Source organism: Caenorhabditis briggsae (genome assembly GCF_000004555.2).
Source record: "Caenorhabditis briggsae complete genome, chrIII, whole genome shotgun sequence".
Lineage (NCBI taxonomy): Eukaryota > Metazoa > Nematoda > Chromadorea > Rhabditida > Rhabditidae > Caenorhabditis > Caenorhabditis briggsae.
Window position 1 is genome coordinate 5557204 of NC_013490.2, and position 18346 is coordinate 5575549.

Below are 18346 nucleotides of genomic sequence, written 5' to 3' on the forward strand. Positions count from 1 at the left end.
CATGAAAACGGAAACGGGAAGACACTCTTTATTTATAAGAAGGAATTGATCGGAAAAAAAGAAGAATTGAAGAGAAGAATTGAATTAGAACAGTAGTTGAAAAAAATAATTTAAAAAATCAGGAAAAAATTGTAACCTCTGTTTTGGATGGTAATAAAACAAGGATTTAGAAAGGAAGTTCATGCGAAAATTTGGGAGAAAAAAAGGAATTTATAATAATTGTGTTTTTTCGATTTTCTACTTTTTGGATCAGAGATGTTCGAAATCTCCTTATCGGAATTTTTCGGAAAGCCGAAAATTCCTATTTTAAAAATTTTCTGAATATTCTGGTTTTGAAAAAATTGAAATTTTGGGATATCCCGATTTTGAACTTTTCGGAATTTCGGAATATTCTTATTTTGAACATGTCGGAATTTCGGAATATTTTAATCAGAGAAGTACAATTTCCCAACTGATCGCCTACCAGAACAAGCTTGTTTTCAATTCTTTAAATGGGTTAGATACCCATAGCGTCTATATTGATTTCCAGAGGGCCTTCGATACAGTGCCGATAAACAAATTGATTCATAAGTTGGAAAGCTTTGGGATATCTCCCTAACTAAGAAATTGGCTTCATTTATTTGTCACGGACAGAAAATTTCATGTCAAAATCAATGATATACTATCGAATGAGTGGCGCGTATTGTCCGGAGTCCCGCAGGGCTCTGTTCTTGGGCCTACCCTCTTCTTGTTATATATTAATTGTATTGGTGACAAATTTCAAAGTGACTATCTACTGTTTGCAGATGACTTGAAAATTTATGATACGAATGATAGATTGATTGATGCAGATTTAATTGAATTGGAGAATTGGTGCTCAAAGTGGAAAATGAAAGCGGCTCCTAAAAAGTGCGAATACATCAAATTCAATGCAACAAGAAAACATGCAAACTCCAATGTTATGAATCCCAAATTAAATCAAGCTTTGATTCCCCCTGTGGAAAATGTCCGTGATCTTGGGATCTACTTTTCCAGTAACCTGAGTTTCCATTATCATTATTCGTTGATTATTCGGAAATCACATCAGAGGATCAACATGTTCTTTTCCATTCTAAAAAACGCATCGTGGAGTGTTTTTATAAAATGCTATACAATTTACCTACGCCCTTTACTCGAATATGGAACGATAGTCACTTCTCCAATCCTAAAGGATCATATTATAAAATTAGAATCGGTGCAAAAGTCTATGTTTTCAGAATTTTCAAAAAATCCAGGATGGCATACACTTCATACTTTGAAGCACTGGAAGAATGTCAGCTAAGTTCCTTGGAGTATCGCAGGCTCTATAATGATTTGGTCTACACGTATAAAATTATTGTTTCCAAAGAAATTATCATGAAGGTTCCAATTTTCGAAATATTTAATCATGCTGGATCATTGCGACGTCACAAATACTATCTCAAATCACTTATCAAAAACTCAACAAAACTATCTTCTCAATTTCTCTCTAATAGAGTAATCAGACGTTGGAACTCTTTGCCCGCCAAAGTGTTTCCGGTGAAGCCCTCGTCAGCGGCTTTCAAAAATCGACTATTATCCTGTGATCTAAAACATTTTCTTGTCTTGAATTCAACTAATTACTAACTCGGTTTTTCCTCCATCTCCCATTTAATACAAATGTATGTCCCTGTTATATCTCCTAGTTTCATAGACATTTCACGTGTTAGTGGTTTTCTCCCCTTCGTTGAAATAAATAAACAAATAAATAAAAATTCTAATTTTGAACATTTCGGAATTTTGAAATATAACGTTTTTAAAAATGCTGCTTTGGTTCGTAGTTTTCTGGAGACTCTTTAAAGGATTTAAGTTAGTTTACTAAGCTTTTATTTGTTGTTTCTTTTTTCAATTGTTTCTAATAAATCGTAATTTTTACATTTCTTGTTGATTTTCTTCTATATTTCTCACAGGAACCTGATACCCCGGGAAACCCTGGGAAATTTTTGGAATACTTGTATTTCAAAAATTTTGGAATTTCGAACATTTCGGAATTTCGGAATATTTCTATTTTTAAAATTTTGGAATTTGGAAATAGTTTGATTTTGAAAATTTCGGAATATTCTGATTTTGAAAATTCTGGAATTTCAAAAATTTCGGAATTTCGGAATCCCACTTTCCCATCTCAAAAGCGCGAAAAAAATTCCCAAAACGAACATTTTTCAAAAAAATCATTCCGATAAGAAAGCTTCGGACAGAATTTTCTGAATTCTGAACATCCTTGAAAAAAGGTTCTGTCCAAAATAACGATTACCAGAAGTTTTGATATAATTTTATTAGCGAATTCCGGATGGAAATTAATGTACGCATCAAAAAAGTTATTCTTCTGAAATTAAAGTCAAATTTTCGTATGAATGCCCTTGTATTAGAGATAATTCAAATCTATTGGCAGAACCTCAACTCAAACGGTATTGCTTTTTTCACTAAAACATGACGATTTTCATCATACCCTTCGAAATTGTTATTTCCATTCTTTCTCTTATTTTTCTCATATTTTCAGCATTTTTCCTTGTCGTTCCCCCGAATCGTTTTATCACCTCATAAAGGCTTTATGCCATCGAATGTGTTGTCTGACTTTCCCTTTTTTCTCTCTGGCTACATATAGTTCTCTGAAATAGAACCTTCGGAACCACCGAAGAATATATTCTACGTCATCAATAGTTTTAGGCATCCGGCGGCCACCCACAAGCAAAATAAAATTTTGAAAATATTGGGGAACTGCGAGAATATTAAAATATATCTTTTTTTTCAGAGCTTGGTCTAAAACATATTCTGAAAACAACGATGATGAGTGTCTGAAAATGAAAACAAATAAGAATCCAAAAATCGCATCTGTCATTTCAAATCTTGATTTTTTTCTCTCCCCCAACTTTCCCCCAATTGGTTCTGATTTCTTCCGAAACTCGTCATAATTTTCCTCTCGGAGCCAAACCCCACGAAAACCCAAAATTATTTACTCGTCTGACACTGATTTACGATGACAGATTATACTTCTGAGAATGTATTCGTGACTCTTTCACATAATTTTTGACAAAGTGAAATTATTTTTTCTCTAAATATTCGTGATAAATCTTCGAGGTCAAAATATGAAGAAATTGTAGTTTTATATGACGGCAACGGAAGGTGATTGGATACAAAAATGAGTATTCGAATTCCAGAAGGTTTTTGTGTTTTGAACGCAAGGAATCTCTAAAGAAAGCAGGTCAAATTGGAGAGCTTCAGGAGTACTAAAAAGATCTTCATGAACCAAACGACGGTCCCATTCATAAGGAGAAACTGGAGAAAAACACAACGAGAACGTTCCGACATTTTAGAGGAAATAATATTCCATTCGGACCGGAATTTTAAAATGAAAGTTTCCATACCCAAAAGAAAAGTGAAAAATTCAGAGCCTGAAATTCCTTTTTCCATTTGAAGTCCATGATCACATATCACCAAAATGACTCTAACATGGTTAGGCTTAGTTCAAAATTTCCGAAAAGTGTATTTTCAAATTCTTCTTGTTGAAAGCTTTCAAATCAATATAATCATTTGTTTTTGGTGACTTCCCAGCTATGCGTCTTTAAAATTTGAATTTGGCGCCCAAAAATGAAAATATAGCAAGACTAGTTTTGCTATGTTTACTCTTTTTGAAGCTCTGTTCAAGGAACACTCAGAATACAGGTTTCATACATTTTGAAAAAAAACTAACCATGTTAGAGTTATTTTTGTGTAACATGAGCATTTACTTCAAGATTTGAATTTGTTTAAAGTTTCTAAAGTTCTAGCCACCAATTTAACGAATCTGTTAACTTCAGGCCGTCTAATAATAAGATGCAGAAAATAATAAATCTCCGACTTTTAAATACTGTTTTTCCAGAACTGTATCATTATTTTTGTCCTGCGCCGATGAAACTTGGGACCGAAAAATTGTTTAAAGGCGCATTGTCGGTCCTGAAGCGAAAACAGCTATCGTTTTTACAGATATATTCATGCGCCTTTGATACAGTACTTCGGAATTTTTTAATTTTTGCCTATTTCTTTTAGATTTTTGCTTGTTTTCGTTTATCTTCTTTCGATTCTCATTAATAATCAGCTGAATGTATTTAAAAGGTAGGAAAACATTCAAAAACGGGTCAAATATTTTTCATGTAGACAAATGATTTGTGTTCGGAGCCAAAACTTTAGAAGTTATAATTTAGTCTAGTTCATATTTTAGTTTATGAATTCAAATATTTTAATTTCCATCTCATTTCCTCAAAGTTCCTTCTTTTATTATTTACAAAAAAAAATCTATTCGAACCCCTCAAAATCCCCTTAATCATCTTTCAATATGTTCCCATTAAAAGTTTGTTAGTTGTCTCCGTTAATTATAGTCCTCATTGCAAAGTGGGAAAAGTCAATTGTACATCAAAAATGATGCCGGTTTCGTTTGAAATATGAGATGATGATGATTGTTACCATAATCCAACACCTTTTCAAGTGACATAATTACTCTGGGGGCAATTATGGATGAGCGCACCTAGTTTCTGCAGAGGGGAGGAGGATCCAATTGGGAGGAAGTTTACTGTAGGAGTACTGTAGGTTGGAAGGAACTTTTTTATGCTGAAGAGAGACACTGATTTCAAAGCAGTGTAGGCGTAAATGGATAGAGGGTATCACCTTTCACAACCTAAATATTCAATTCAGTGTTGTCCCAGACAGAGTTCAATGAGTTCCAAAAAAAATAGCACCACACATCCCTTGTTTCAAATACTAGAGTTCAAACTATGCCCAAATCCAGGTCAAACTTTGTTCTGTGCTCCCTACCTCTCCTTCTTCTCCATTTTCAAGGCTCATACACTGAAAAAGTGGGCGGAGTGTGGAGCATTTAAACCCCGCCCCTTCTTCTCGTCCAAGCTCTTGTGCTCTCGGCTCGCGCAGCTTCACTCATTTTTGGAAGAAGAAGAAGGTCTCTTTTCTCCTTTTTCCACACTCACATCACTTCTTGGCACCACACCTCGTCATGCAGTTCTCCACACTTTTCCGATTCGCCTTTTTGGCCGTTCTCGCTGTTTCAGCGTTCGCAGGTATGCTAATGGGTTACGGTATTTATTGGGATCTAGTTGGGAACACAAAGTGTAGATCTGGAAACAGCTACATATTCTTTGAAACTAAATTTTGTAAAAAACTCAATAGTCGTGGGAGTGTAGGCCTTGGTACCTAGGAAAACAGTAATCCTGCTAGCATCGGTTATTGGGACAATAATTAGGCAGTCGTTAGGCAATAATTATGTTAAAACTATCAAGTTTCTTCATTTTGGACCGAACCATTTTGGCTAAGGTGATCAAAAATTGGAAAAATGCCCGGGGCGAAAAAAAGGCTAGGACTAAAAACTGCCGAGACCAAAAAAAAGACTAGGGCCAAATTTTGGCTAGAGCCAAAAAATGGCTAGGCCCAAACTTATAGCTGTGCTTAAAAATTGGCAAGGGTGAAACTTTGGCTAGAGCGTAAACGGCTAGGACCAAACTAACTAGGCTAACTAACTCTAACTAGGCTAGCACCAAACTTATTGGCCAGTCACTGAGCAGTTGTATCCCTCTTTATGAACCTTCTAGACCTCGAGAATTCTACTTCAATCTCCATTTGTCCCTACTTTACGAATCCCTACAAAGTATAATTCTTTTTCCATCCTATACTCCTACTACAAATTCCTATGAATTTAGCATAGTGACAAATTTCATAAATTCTTCCCCCCACTCACCTGATCAGTGAAAAGGGCAAAATTGTATAAATGACATAATGCGACATCTGGAAATTTCGAAAATTGCTCATTTCTCGAGAATTCGAAAGGTTGTTTCGAATCTTTCAACCCTCCAATTTTCAATCAGAATGATGTTTTTTAAACTTTCATCAGAGTGTCATTATATGTTGAAATTTTTGTGCCCTTTAAAAAAGGTGATACCCTCTATCTAATTAGAGTCTCTCTTCAGCATAAAAAAGTTCCTTCCAACCTACAGTACTCCTACAGTAATTTTCGAAAGGACACAAAAAAAATCACAGGGCTTCTAGATGACGTCATCAACACCGTAATCTTCCCTTCTCCACGAGAAGTATACCACTTCTGATGATCCATAACTCCATCACTCGCTTGTTTTCTCTAATTCCTTTTCTTGTTCCCATTTGTCATTCAAAACGTCGTCCCAAAAAAAAAGAAGAATCGGGGAAAGAGTAGTAAAAAATTTTGGTTCAAACTCTGGTGAGTAAAAAGACCTCTTTACGGATCAACGGAGCAAAAGATGGGGAGGAGGAGGAAACGGAAATTTTGAGTTTGGGAAGAGTTTCAAAAAAAAATGAAAGAAAGATTGAATTCTTTAGATTTTCACGTATCGAGGTACTGTAGGTTGGGATGGGTGGGAATCAAGGCAAGACAACCTCTAGGGCCCTCAGGCCACCGTATCCTAGCTGGAACCCCGATCACTTTGAAAATATTGGAAGATGTCAAACAGACCTAGATTCAAAACTTTGGACTTACAGAATTTTTTGAAAATTCCTTTTTTTTTGATTTCTGAACACCCCATCTGGCCGGTTCTTGTATTGAAAAACGGTAAAAAGAGCAGGTGTCCTTCAGAAATCATAAATGAAAAAAAAATTTCAAAAAATTCTGTAAATCCAAAGTTCCCAATCTAAATCTGTTCAATAACCTCCGAAAATTTCCAAGTGATCGGAAGCTTGACATCCAAGCTCCAGACTCCTGCAAACAAAAAGTAGTCCTGAATGAAAGGGATTAAACTTTTCTATTCATCTATTTCGAAACATGACGCATTTGGGATTTTAAACTTGGATTTGTAAAATTCCAAACTTTAGGGATGCGTCACTACTAGTTCTTCTATTTTTGTTTTGGCAATATCTTCCTTTTTTTCCTCCTCCTCTATCGATTTTCAGTCATTTCCAGACATGGTCCCTTCCCCAAGGATTTTTATGGTTTTACTTTTTCAAAAAAGAAGGTTGTGTGGTTTGGGGGCGATTAGTTTCAAAAAGTTGTCATCCAATGAAAGCCAATGAGCAACACATGGGACCCCGTGAGATGCGGTTTCAATTTCTATGCATTGCAATTTAAGTTGAGGTTCCATGAATGGGAAAAAAGAAACTTTAGGGAACCTTTTTAGGAATCTAAATTTATATTTTTAAAGTAAAGAGTAATAAGGAAACGTCACCCAGAAGAAAAGTACCAGGAAATATTTTTGACATGTTCCTCCTTCTATATCTATAAATACTTTATTTGTATAAAAAATGGGTCTCCCACTCATCAGAAGAGATCACGATGATCTCACAATTCTGACTTTTCAAAATCTCTAGGATCATAGAGAAAAACCCAATCATCAATTTTTCATTCACACTGAATATCAAAAATCTCCATCCGCCCGCATAAAAAGTCATGAGAAAAACAACCCCAAAATAAAAAACTCAAAAAGTGCTCATTTGTTTTTTTTTACTCAAAAGTAATCCAAAACTATGACGAGCAAGAAAGAAATAGAACAAAAGAATACATTACGGAATTAGGCTCTTTTTGTTGTCTTGAGACCAGAATTTTCGAATTTTCTAATGTCTTCAAAAGTGACAGGTACTGGGCGGGCATATGGCAGGTTTTCGCGGGATCTGCCATGATTTTTTTAGAATTAATATGTTTGAATCAACTAAATTAGAAATAATAGAATTTGACAAAGACTCCAAAATGGTACTGTTTTCAGAATTGTATCTTGTCTATGAATAAAGTTACAGGCAGGTCCCGGGCCAGGTAGTATCCTCCAGTCAATGGCTATAACTTTGATCATAGACAAGATACAGTATTCCATATTGTATAATTTTGTAGTACTCGTTTAGTTCTATCATATCTACTTTAGATGGTCCAAAAATATCGATTTTAATAGAAACTATGAAAGGGCCCGCGAAGGCCCGCCATAGGCCCGCCAGGGCCCCGTTTAAAAGTATGACGAATTTCCCATGAGGTGCTCTGCTAGGGGACCTATAGTGGGCCAATTTTTAAAATGACATGTTACTTAAAAATTGAAAAATACATGGAAAGGTATCAAGTTACATAGATGCACCATTTCAAAAAATAAAAAAGTCTGCATTAAAATTTTTCAAGTTCACATGAGTTTTCCAAAGAAATAATTCATGGAAAAATGATATGCCCATCGGAAGTGGGGGAGTCTGGGTGGGATTCTCGATGAATTTTAAAAGAAACGACACGTCATTTTTGAGGTAGTTTGATCTGAAATTTCCAAATTTTCAGACTACGATGATTCGATTGGCACCATCCCAGTGGCTGTGGACCTGGACTATTTTTCCAACTGTGAGTATAACTTTTTCGTTGGAAATTGAATAGTTTTTTAATGTTTTAAATTACTTATGAATTTTTTGAAACTTGAGTAGAAGTATGCAATCTAAAGATTCTATGTTTATCACGTTCCAGATGTGAAGAAGGGCGGACCACAAGGACCACTGCGCTTCGGAAAACGACGTGGACCATCTGGACCACTTCGTTTTGGAAAACGCTCGTTCCACACCGCGCTAGCTCCAGAAGACGTCGTGTCGTTCTATCAGTGAATTCGGGGGGAATTCAAAAAAATAAGAGAAGAGTGAAGAAATCCAATAGGAAAACTAATTTCCTAATCCATTTCCCTGTTAATAATTCCATGAATATAAATATCTGAAAATCAAAAAACCCCTACTATTCTTTAATTTTCCCGTAATTCCCTTCCCAACTCCAATGAATTCCATTCTCGACTGTGCTGCTTGTGTTTTTATGAAATAAATAAGATGATTGGTTAATATTTTTCCTGGTTTTTTTTTTTCATCAGATTTTGATTACTTTTTTTGGATTCGAGGAAATCGAAAAGAAGAAAAAAAAGAAAAAAGTCATTTAATAATAATGGGGAACTCTGAAGAAGGAAATGAATAAGGGGTTCGGAGAAACCATGGAGATGGAAAATGCTCGTCTGAATTAAGATGCACATATTTCATCCGATGATGTTGGAGGGGTTCCGAATAGAGTTTTTTCGAATTCAAACATTTTTGAAAAACAAAACAAAACAAAAAAGGAATCCAAACATAAGGAATGTAAATGAGCCTTGAAACCAGTTTGAAAATCAAATCAGTCGGTTTTAAAATTGAATTCTTGCTAAATCACTGGTCCCGCTTTCGAAAAAATGGCTTTGAAAAATCTGGGGTTCAAACATTTTTTTCGAATTTTAACAATGCCGCTGAATAAACTTTTTGAGCGAAATATCAAAATCTAGATGAGTTTAATTTTTTTGAAAAAGAAAATCACAAAGAAATGGAGATCTATACAGCACAATAGAAAAAGATAATAATGTTTTTATTCAAATCAACTCTGGAGTCCAGAAAATTTTGTTCCAGAATCGTTCTTTTTTTGAAAAGTTTTAAAGCTAGTTATTGAAGAATTTACTACGAATGTGGACAAAAACCAAAAACCTAAAATGCTTTGTATTTTCAATGAGCCACAAGTTTCATTACGGTCATGACTATCAACTACGAAAGTGTAGTTTCTGGTTTAAATTATGAGAATTATATGATACAATTTTAAAAATTTCAATTCTGAATCCGCACGGCTTCATCCAACGAATGACCTACAGGGTGGGGCATATTTACCCGGGTTCAAGTTTATGCTAGTATAACATTTCAGTATACTGGGCTCAAATTCTGAGTTCGAAAATTTGAAATATTCATCAGTGAGCTGGTCAAGTTTCAATTTTGATCTATTTTAAGCTTATAGTTATCGCTTGTCAAAGTTGCTTCATCTCATGAAAATCACAGAGAAACATTACGTCCTATGTATTCATAACAACACCTGGATTTGAGGAATTGCTTTGAAAAATTTCTGTAGCTTCGAATCAAACGTAAAATTATATTTCTACTGATTCTCGTGCTTCCAAGATATTAATGTCTAAAGATATGCCCGTTTTTATTAGTCTGGGTAATCATGCTCTCCCAATCCCATTATCAAGGTGTCTTCTACAGAATACTCTTTCATGTTCTTCTTCTGTTTTCTAATGTAGATTCTAATGTTAGACTAACTTTTATTTGTATTCCCTTGTATTTTCCGTATGTCTCAATTAATACAAAACGGTAGAAGAAGAAGAAGAAGAAAATGGATGAATGGAAGAAGAAAAGGGAGTGTTTCTCTCCATCTACTTCACACCTTTCCATTGAACTGTACAAACATTTGGAAAACGGAAAATGGAGAGAGAGAGACTTGCCGACAAATGTTTCCGTTCTTAATTGAGTACCGTAACCTCTCTGCTTCCTCTTTTTCTTGTTCTCTCTTGGTACACTCTAGCACGTATATAGATTTTGGATTGGAGTTAGAGCAACTGTATAGAGAAATTAATCAAAAATTTTAGGTTTTTGATATATGAAAAATCGGAGCGGGGGCATGGCTGAAGGTCCCAAAACGACACCTACTGTACCCTAAAAGTATTCTTAATTTCAGAACTTTTTTTCTCGATTTCCGTACATTAAAAATGTTTATTATCGACTTTTTTGGAGAATAAATAAAATAAAAACTAACGAAAAGCAGTAAAAACCCAGAAAATAAACTCTGAGAACGCAAGTAATTTCTGGTTACTGTAGTTGTCGCTTTGGGAACTTCGGCCACGGCCACTGAACTCAATTTCCTCACTGAAAGTGTCTACAAAACTGAAATTTCCAAAATTTCCCATTCCACCAATGTTTAAGGCCAATTTTAATTATCCTCTAGACATTATAAAAACTTTAGAAATTCATTTAAATCTGTTTCTTCACTTCCATTTCCATCGTTTTCATTGTCTTCTTCTTCTTCTTCCCAGATATAAATCAGGTCGTCTTCTTTTTCTTTTGGTAGTTCTTCTTCTCCTTTTTCCTCATAATGAATGAGTTAATCAACCGTGAAATAAATTTGCGAAAACGACAAAAGGTGTGCTGCTGATGAAGATGATGGGCCCCCAAGGACGACACATCTTCTCTTTGTCTTTTCGTGCAAAATGAATTTTTAATTTTAAATGCTAAAAGGTGCCGATGTCTGATAAAACTTTTACCAAAAACTTGCCCATAACCATGAAGATAAGGAAGAGAAACTGGAGCATTCACAACAACTACAGCTTACAGGGTGGCGAAAGTTTTCCCGGACTGATAAAAACGAGTATATATTCAGATATAAATACTTTTGAAGCACGAAAATTAGCACAAATATAATTTTATGTTTGATCAAAGCTGCTAAAATTTTCAAAACGATTTCTCAAGTCTAGGTATTGTAATGATTGTCCAAAGATGAATGGCGTAATGTTCCATTGTGATTCTCATGAGATGAAGCAATGTTGACAAGCGATAACTCAGCTCAAGGTTGTTTAAATAATTTGAAACTTTGCTAGTTTACTAACGAATTATTTGAAATTGTGTACTCCAAATCTGAGTCCAGTACAACATGTTACTAAAATTTTTTTCTATGACTAACATTAGTAAATAGAAAAAACAGAACTTTTCAGAAGAAACAGAATGTTTCAGAGTCCCATTACTTTGACGGTATTTGACGGACCATCTAGTAATGATCCTCATGCCATTTTTTTTAATTCAAAAAAATTTTAATTCTACGAAAATACCGACCAATGACCAAGGAACCGTCGTCAAGCCTCTGTTGGACTGTCAGAAGTCCGTTACGGTCCGTAGAGACTACTTTTCTGTAAGATTACTTACAATCTTGGTCCACCATTCACAAGAAATAATTGACAGACAAGCAAAGCTGTGTCACTACCGGCCGCAACATTTTGAAAAGGGCACTTCTGGGATAGGTTAGACGATTGCCTAGCGACCCTTGTGGTTGCTGGGTCGCTGAGCGTACTTTCGAAAAAACGGCATGATTAGGCCACGGAAACCTACCCATGGCTGGAGTCATTGCCGGCCGCGGCCGGCAAGTCAAAAGGACAAAAAACTTTGAATTCCATCGATTCCTTTCCCATATCTCATGTCTTCTCCGAATTCAAACTTCTTTTTCTTTGTGCGTTTTTTAAGATACTCACACAGACGCAATGCCTTTGCAGTTTCATTTTTTCTCTTTATGATTCATCTTCTTTTGTTTCTTTTCGTATTTTTCTCTACCGATGGATATCTTGATATTCATCTGCTCATCTATCCTCATTCAAAAAAGAGGGAAAATATAACATTTAGATTCAGATCATCTGAAGAGAGCGACTCCATGACAGCACATGAAACAAGCGAACTGTCAATAGACGGCTCTCTTCAGCTTCACTTGTATCTCTTCAACTTACCAATATTCAGAATATTCAGAATAGTAGAAATATAGAATAACAGATGAAATAGGTGTGAGAAAAGATGAAAGGAGAGAAAAATGTTGTTCTCGGGAAGGTAAGACCCTCGAATGAATGGTCGAAGGACACGAGGAAGAGAGAGAGAGAGAGTGAGCGGGTTGTCCGATTGCAAAAGTGGGCGGAGCTTATGGAGAGGCGGAGTTTTAAAGTTAACAAGCGTGACGGACAGCCCTCCAGATGGGTACTGTAGCCTAATCCAGGCCGGGAAAGTTCCAGAATTGGCCAGGATAGTTCCTTTTTAGGACCATAAAGATGCAATCAGGATCGAAAGACATTTCTTGTCGAAATTAACTTTGAGAAAACGAATTCAGCAGCAAATCCAACCCAAAAGAAAAAAATTCCGAAATTTCAATTCAAAGGATTCATTTATTCTTAAGGATACTTCTCTTCTACCATTCCCAACCCACTCCTCCCCCATCGATCACAGTTGTCGATAAGTTTTTGATTGACGAGTACATCTCCAAAAAGGGAAGAAAGAAAGAAAGAAGATTCAAAGAACCGATTAGTGTTGGGGAAGATGAAAAAGGATAGGTGAGGAAAAAGAAGAAGAAGGGTGTGGATTTGGACGGAGAGATGGGTTAACGTTGATAGCAAAGTGTGTGTTCGAATTTGAATTTTTGGGTGATGGGCATGATGAAAAATCGCAAACTTGGAAAAATTATGGAAGTTTCAGACTGTGACACTATTTTTGAAATGTATTATTTGCAGTTCTAGAAGCTTCTACTCGAATGAGATTACGGATTTAAAATTAAAAAAAGAGCACGGTATCCAATAAGACCTGAACATCTTTACAGGGAAGTTTGGAATGCAGAGAATTCCGAATGTGAAATCTTCGAAAGTTCGGATTATTCCAATTTTGAAAAATTTTAAAAATTCGGAATTTTGGAATTTGGAATATTCAGGTTTTAAAAAGTTAGAAATATTCCGATTTTGATAACTTCGGAATATCGAAATTTTCGGAATTTTATTCAAGTAAGCCAAAGATTGTCTAGAAAAGAAATCAATTTCAGAAGTTGGCTCAATAAAATGCAGGGATGTTCGAAACGCAATTCTCAAATCCGAATTCTTTTTTTTCCAAATTGGAGTTTTTTGGACTACGGTACGTCGAAAGCTCCTTGCCTCGCAAAATTACTATTATATTAATATTTTTTGCGTTTTCAAAATCTGTTTGTCAATCTCTCACCAATTTTAAGCATTTTTTGTATTAAGAAAGTGAGATTCCGATATTCCGAAGTTCCAAAATTAAAAAATCAAAATATTCCGGAATTTCGTAGTTTTGAAAATCGGAATTTCCCGAAATTTAGAAATTTAGAAAATTGGAACACTGCGGAATCTGGAATAAAACTCGGAATTTTCGACATTCCGAAATTCAAAAAATCCGAAAAAGCCATTCCGAACATCTCTGCTGTGTTACTATCTGGGACCATCGCAACAACCCTGGATGACCTCGAGGAATGGATTCTGGTACCTCTAACCGACTCATTTGGGGAATAGAAAATCAGAATCGGAAAAAAAATAAGTCTAGACAACTTTTTTATGTCCTTCTTGTCTCTTCTTTACCTTCTTTCTTTTCCATCACCATTCTCATTCATCTTCCACCTCCTTCTGTTTGACTAGTGCTTCTTTTTTATTGTAAATGAAAACGGAAAGAAGCAGAAAAAAGAGATCGATGAACGTCTCGAAAGGACTGGATGGGGATGGGATGGTAGTGGTGACAAAAAAAGTGAATCGAATTGAAAAGAGCGATGAATGAGTGAGTGAGTGCACAGTGTACACATTCGAATATAATACAAAAGGGGGAATAAAGAGTGAGAAGAAGAGGTGTTTTGTTTGAATGGGAGAGAGAGACATACAGAAACATACTCTTTCTCTCTTTTTCTCTTTTGAATCTTTCTTTTTTTTTTTTGAATTCAAAAGTTTAGTGTTTCGATTTGAGATGAAAGAAAAGAGAAATGGAGAGAGATGAACTTTTCATAGGCCAACTAATTCCGTTCATAGCCTCATTATTCCTTTGTTTCTCATTCGACAATGGGAACCAAGTTCAAAGAAATTTTAATATTATTGGAATTGGTAAAACGAACGGGTCTTGGGAGAAATCGGAAACAAACGGAAAATGCTGTAAAACCTGTAAACAGGCACTTTCAATTTTAGCCGATTTATCTCGCTATCTGTAAAAGATATGAAAAAGTAGTCAACTGATAAATTGTTCATCATGATATTATACACATTTTATCAATTGACACATTTTTGATATCTTGCAAAGGAGCCAAGAAAAATTAGCTCAAACTTGGTAGTGTGGGGGCCCTTCTATTTCAGGGGCTCTTCAATTAGAGGGGCCCTTCTAATACATGTTTTATGGTATCAGTGAAAATACGTTAAGCTTCGAAAAACGATCAAAAAGTTTTCGTTAGATCAGGAAACTTTCAGATACGCCAAACAAGAATAGATGTTCTATTTTTAACTTCCTGTTTTCTTTTTCAGTGTGAGCCAAAATGGTACACATATCAAATTGGACATGATTTTGACACTTTTATTTGGTTCAGAGCAGAATTTTTTATACGAACAAATTAGTATTCGAAAAAGTTCTTAAACATTTAGACAGAATATGATAACTGTTAAACATCTTGAGCTCAAATATGTAAATTCTCGTAAAAGATATCACTAAGTGGAAAACTGTTGAAACACTGGTGAAATTGTAATAAATATTTTATCAGTGTACTTTTGGATATCATTCACAGAAATCGAGATAATTGAGCTCAATGTTGACCGTGTGGTAAGCCATCTATTAACTGCACTTCGAAAAATAATTTCGAATCGTTCCCGTATACTTTTGCAGAAAGTTGTCCTCTTTTGATGTTTCAGCCATCAAATACCATTAAATTGATTTCAAAGAAAATCCCATTTGGTTTAACCCGAAATTAGGCATTTTGTAAAGCCTGAAGAGTACTTTAAAAAATATTCAATTTCCCCCGATTTATAGTCTAAAGAGCATTCCACAATCATTTTCATGTAAACTGCCGACGTCATCACAGAGATCCATCCTAAATTGAAAAGAAGAAAAGAAGAAGAAAAACGGAGTCGGTCACGGTGTGAAGACCTTGGTTATATCGCCTAATTGCCACATTTATAGTCGGTTTTCTTGCCGGTCCTCTCTCCGTTTTATGCACTATTCGGGAATGGTAAAACGATTGGTGGAGTGGTGTCTGTTAATGGCTGTTTGGGGCCGCAGTAGGCGAGAATCTCGAGAAGATGTGAAAGAGAAAAAAATAGAGATGAGAAAATGGGGAATACAAACGGATAGTTGAATAAAGAACACACCTAGAAAGATTGGATTTGGTTTTTATAGAGCCAGAATGCTTCCGTGATTTCTATTCGAACTTGGGAAGATATTAAGTTGGGAGAGGCTACACCGAAAAAAGAGAATATGGAAAAAGGATAAGCTACCTAAACTCAAGACTTTTTAATCCCACTATATAGGAACCTGAGATTTGTTCTCTTACGTCAACAAAAAAAACAACTCTTGATTATATTTTTTCAAGTTTATTGAAATTAAAATCTTATATACAATCAAAGAAAAGTTCAACTCGTAACACACAAAAAGATATTTAGAGATCTACAATAAATAATTGAATTAATAAAAAGAAAAATGATTTAATCGACCTCTTCAACAGTTGGTCCCTGTGGATAGTTGTTTGAATTGAATCCAGAAAATCCAGGATTTCCACATCCAGAAGAAGGTTGTTGCTGTCCAGATTGATGCATTTTGGAGAGAATTGATTGACAGACACACTTCAATTCCTTATCCTTTGCCTCAATCTCATCCTTTTCAGCCAATTGATTTGAATCCAACCAACGGAGAGTCTCTTCAACAGCTTCTTTCGCACGATTCGAATCTTCAGATGGCAATTTTGATCCGTATTCATCAAGAGCTTGTTTGACTTGGAATGCATATGCCTCCAACTGATTACGAGCCAACACACGTTCTCGTTGTTCTCCATCTTCCTTTTCGAATTGTTTTGCCTCGTTAACCATTCGATCAATGTCTGATTGAGACAATCGTCCTTTCTCATTTCGAATTGTGATCCGATTCGTTTTTCCAGTCGATTTATCCTCAGCTGACACATTCAGAATTCCATTTGCATCGATATCAAAAGTGACTTCAATCTGAGGAACACCTCGTGGAGCTGGTGGAATTCCACTCAATTCGAATGTTCCAAGACGATGGTTATCCCGAGTCATGGCTCGTTCTCCTTCGTATACTTGAATTGAGACTCCTGGTTGATTATCGGCGTATGTAGTGAATGTTTTTGATGCCTTTGTTGGAATTCTGGTGTTTCGATCAATGAGATTGGTCATCACACCACCAGCTGTCTCGATTCCAAGACTCAGTGGAGCAACGTCAACCAGCAATACATCTTTGATTGTTTGATCCTTGACTCCAGAAAGTACAGCTGCTTGAACTGCAGCTCCGAATGCAACAGCTTCATCTGGATTGATTGAGCAATTCAGTTCCTTTCCGTTGAAAAAGTCCTGGAGCATCTTCTGAATCTTTGGAACACGAGTAGATCCTCCAACCAAAACGACTTCATCAATGTTGGATTTGTCGAGCTTTGCATCTCGAAGAGCCTTCTCAACTGGTTCAAGAGTTTTTCGGAAAAGATCAGCACAGAGTTCCTCGAATCGAGCACGAGTGATCTTTGAGCACAAATCGATTCCTTCGAATAGAGAATCCACTTCAACAGTGGCTTCCGATGAGCTAGAAAGTGTTCTCTTGGCACGTTCACAGGCGGTTCGGAGACGTCGGATGGCACGTGGATTCGGTGAGATATCCTTCCCGGTCTTTCGTTTGAATTCATTCATAAAGTGTTGAAGCATTCTTTGATCGAAATCCTCTCCTCCAAGATGAGTATCTCCAGCTGTGGACTTGACTTCGAATATTGATCCTTCAGCAATTGAAAGGATTGAAACATCAAAAGTACCTCCTCCAAGATCAAAGATCAGTACATTCTTCTCTTCACTGATTCCTTTATCCAATCCATAAGCAAGAGCAGCTGCAGTCGGTTCATTGATGATTCGGATGGCATTGAGTCCAGCAATGGTAGCTGCATCTTTGGTTGCTTGTCTCTGACTGTCGTTGAAGTATGCAGGTACAGTAATCACTGCATCCTTGACTGCATGTCCCAGGTATGTCTCTGCAGTTTCCTTCATTTTCTGAAGTACCATTGCTGAGATTTCTTCTGGATTGAACTGTCTCTTTTCTCCTTTCATTTCCACTTCGATCACTGGTTTTCCTTGTTTTCCTTTTACGCCAAATGGCCAATGTTTGCAGTCTGATTGAACTGTTTCTTCATCAAAACGTCGTCCAATCAATCGTTTTGCATGAATACTGTATTCTCTGGATTACGAGCTGCTTGATCTTTTGCCGCATCTCCAACCAATCGTTCTGTATCAGTGAATGCAACATATGAAGGCGTTGTTTTGTTTCCTTCTGAGTTGGCAAGAATTTCAACCTGAAAATAAAATAGAATTATTTCCGATTCTTCTTTAAAAAGTTACAAATTAACATACCTTTCCATTCTGGTAGACTCCAACACATGAATATGTCGTACCGAGGTCGATTCCAATAGCTTTGCACGAAGACATTGTTTGTAGTTTGTAGTGAGAGCAGTAGAATTAGATTCTTCTGAGGGTGACATTCCCCTGATTCTGCCCAGCTTATATACTTTTTCATGAACATCTTCTGGAACCTTCTGGAACATTCTAGAAGCCAAAAGGCGGGTTCCTTCGCTGTACTCTCTTCTTCTCCCATTGTCTTTCTTCTCCCCAGTTGTATTTGTTCGAGAAGATTCTCGAACATTCGAAAAGAAGGAGAAGGAAAAGAAAAAAAGAGTGTGTCAAAGTAAGAGACGCAGACAGAAAAGGCAGAAGGGTGCCTCTTTGTTTGAAGAGACGTTAGAGAAAACGAGAGG

General features: G+C 36.1%; 3 protein-coding genes across 3 annotated transcripts; 1 reads left to right on the forward strand and 2 right to left on the reverse strand.

The window, feature by feature from the left end:
- Positions 1–3222: 3222 nt before the first annotated feature.
- Positions 3223–3396, reverse strand: CBG25994 (the record flags this gene model as incomplete). Its single annotated transcript, XM_045243779.1, has 1 exon — positions 3223–3396. One exon carries the CDS (start codon positions 3394–3396, stop codon positions 3223–3225), a length of 174 nt encoding a protein of 57 aa, XP_045100083.1.
- A 1621-nt stretch (positions 3397–5017) lies between these two features.
- On the forward strand, positions 5018–8601 carry Cbr-flp-15 (the record flags this gene model as incomplete). Its single annotated transcript, XM_002642209.1, has 3 exons — positions 5018–5081; positions 8288–8347; positions 8468–8601. 3 exons carry the CDS (start codon positions 5018–5020, stop codon positions 8599–8601), a joined length of 258 nt encoding a protein of 85 aa, XP_002642255.1.
- A 7427-nt stretch (positions 8602–16028) lies between these two features.
- Positions 16029–18020, reverse strand: CBG18240 (the record flags this gene model as incomplete). The annotated part of the gene is made up of 3 exons (XM_002642208.1): positions 16029–17588; positions 17765–17887; positions 17946–18020. 3 exons carry the CDS (start codon positions 18018–18020, stop codon positions 16029–16031), a joined length of 1758 nt encoding a protein of 585 aa, XP_002642254.1.
- Between the last annotated feature and the right edge of the window lie 326 nt (positions 18021–18346).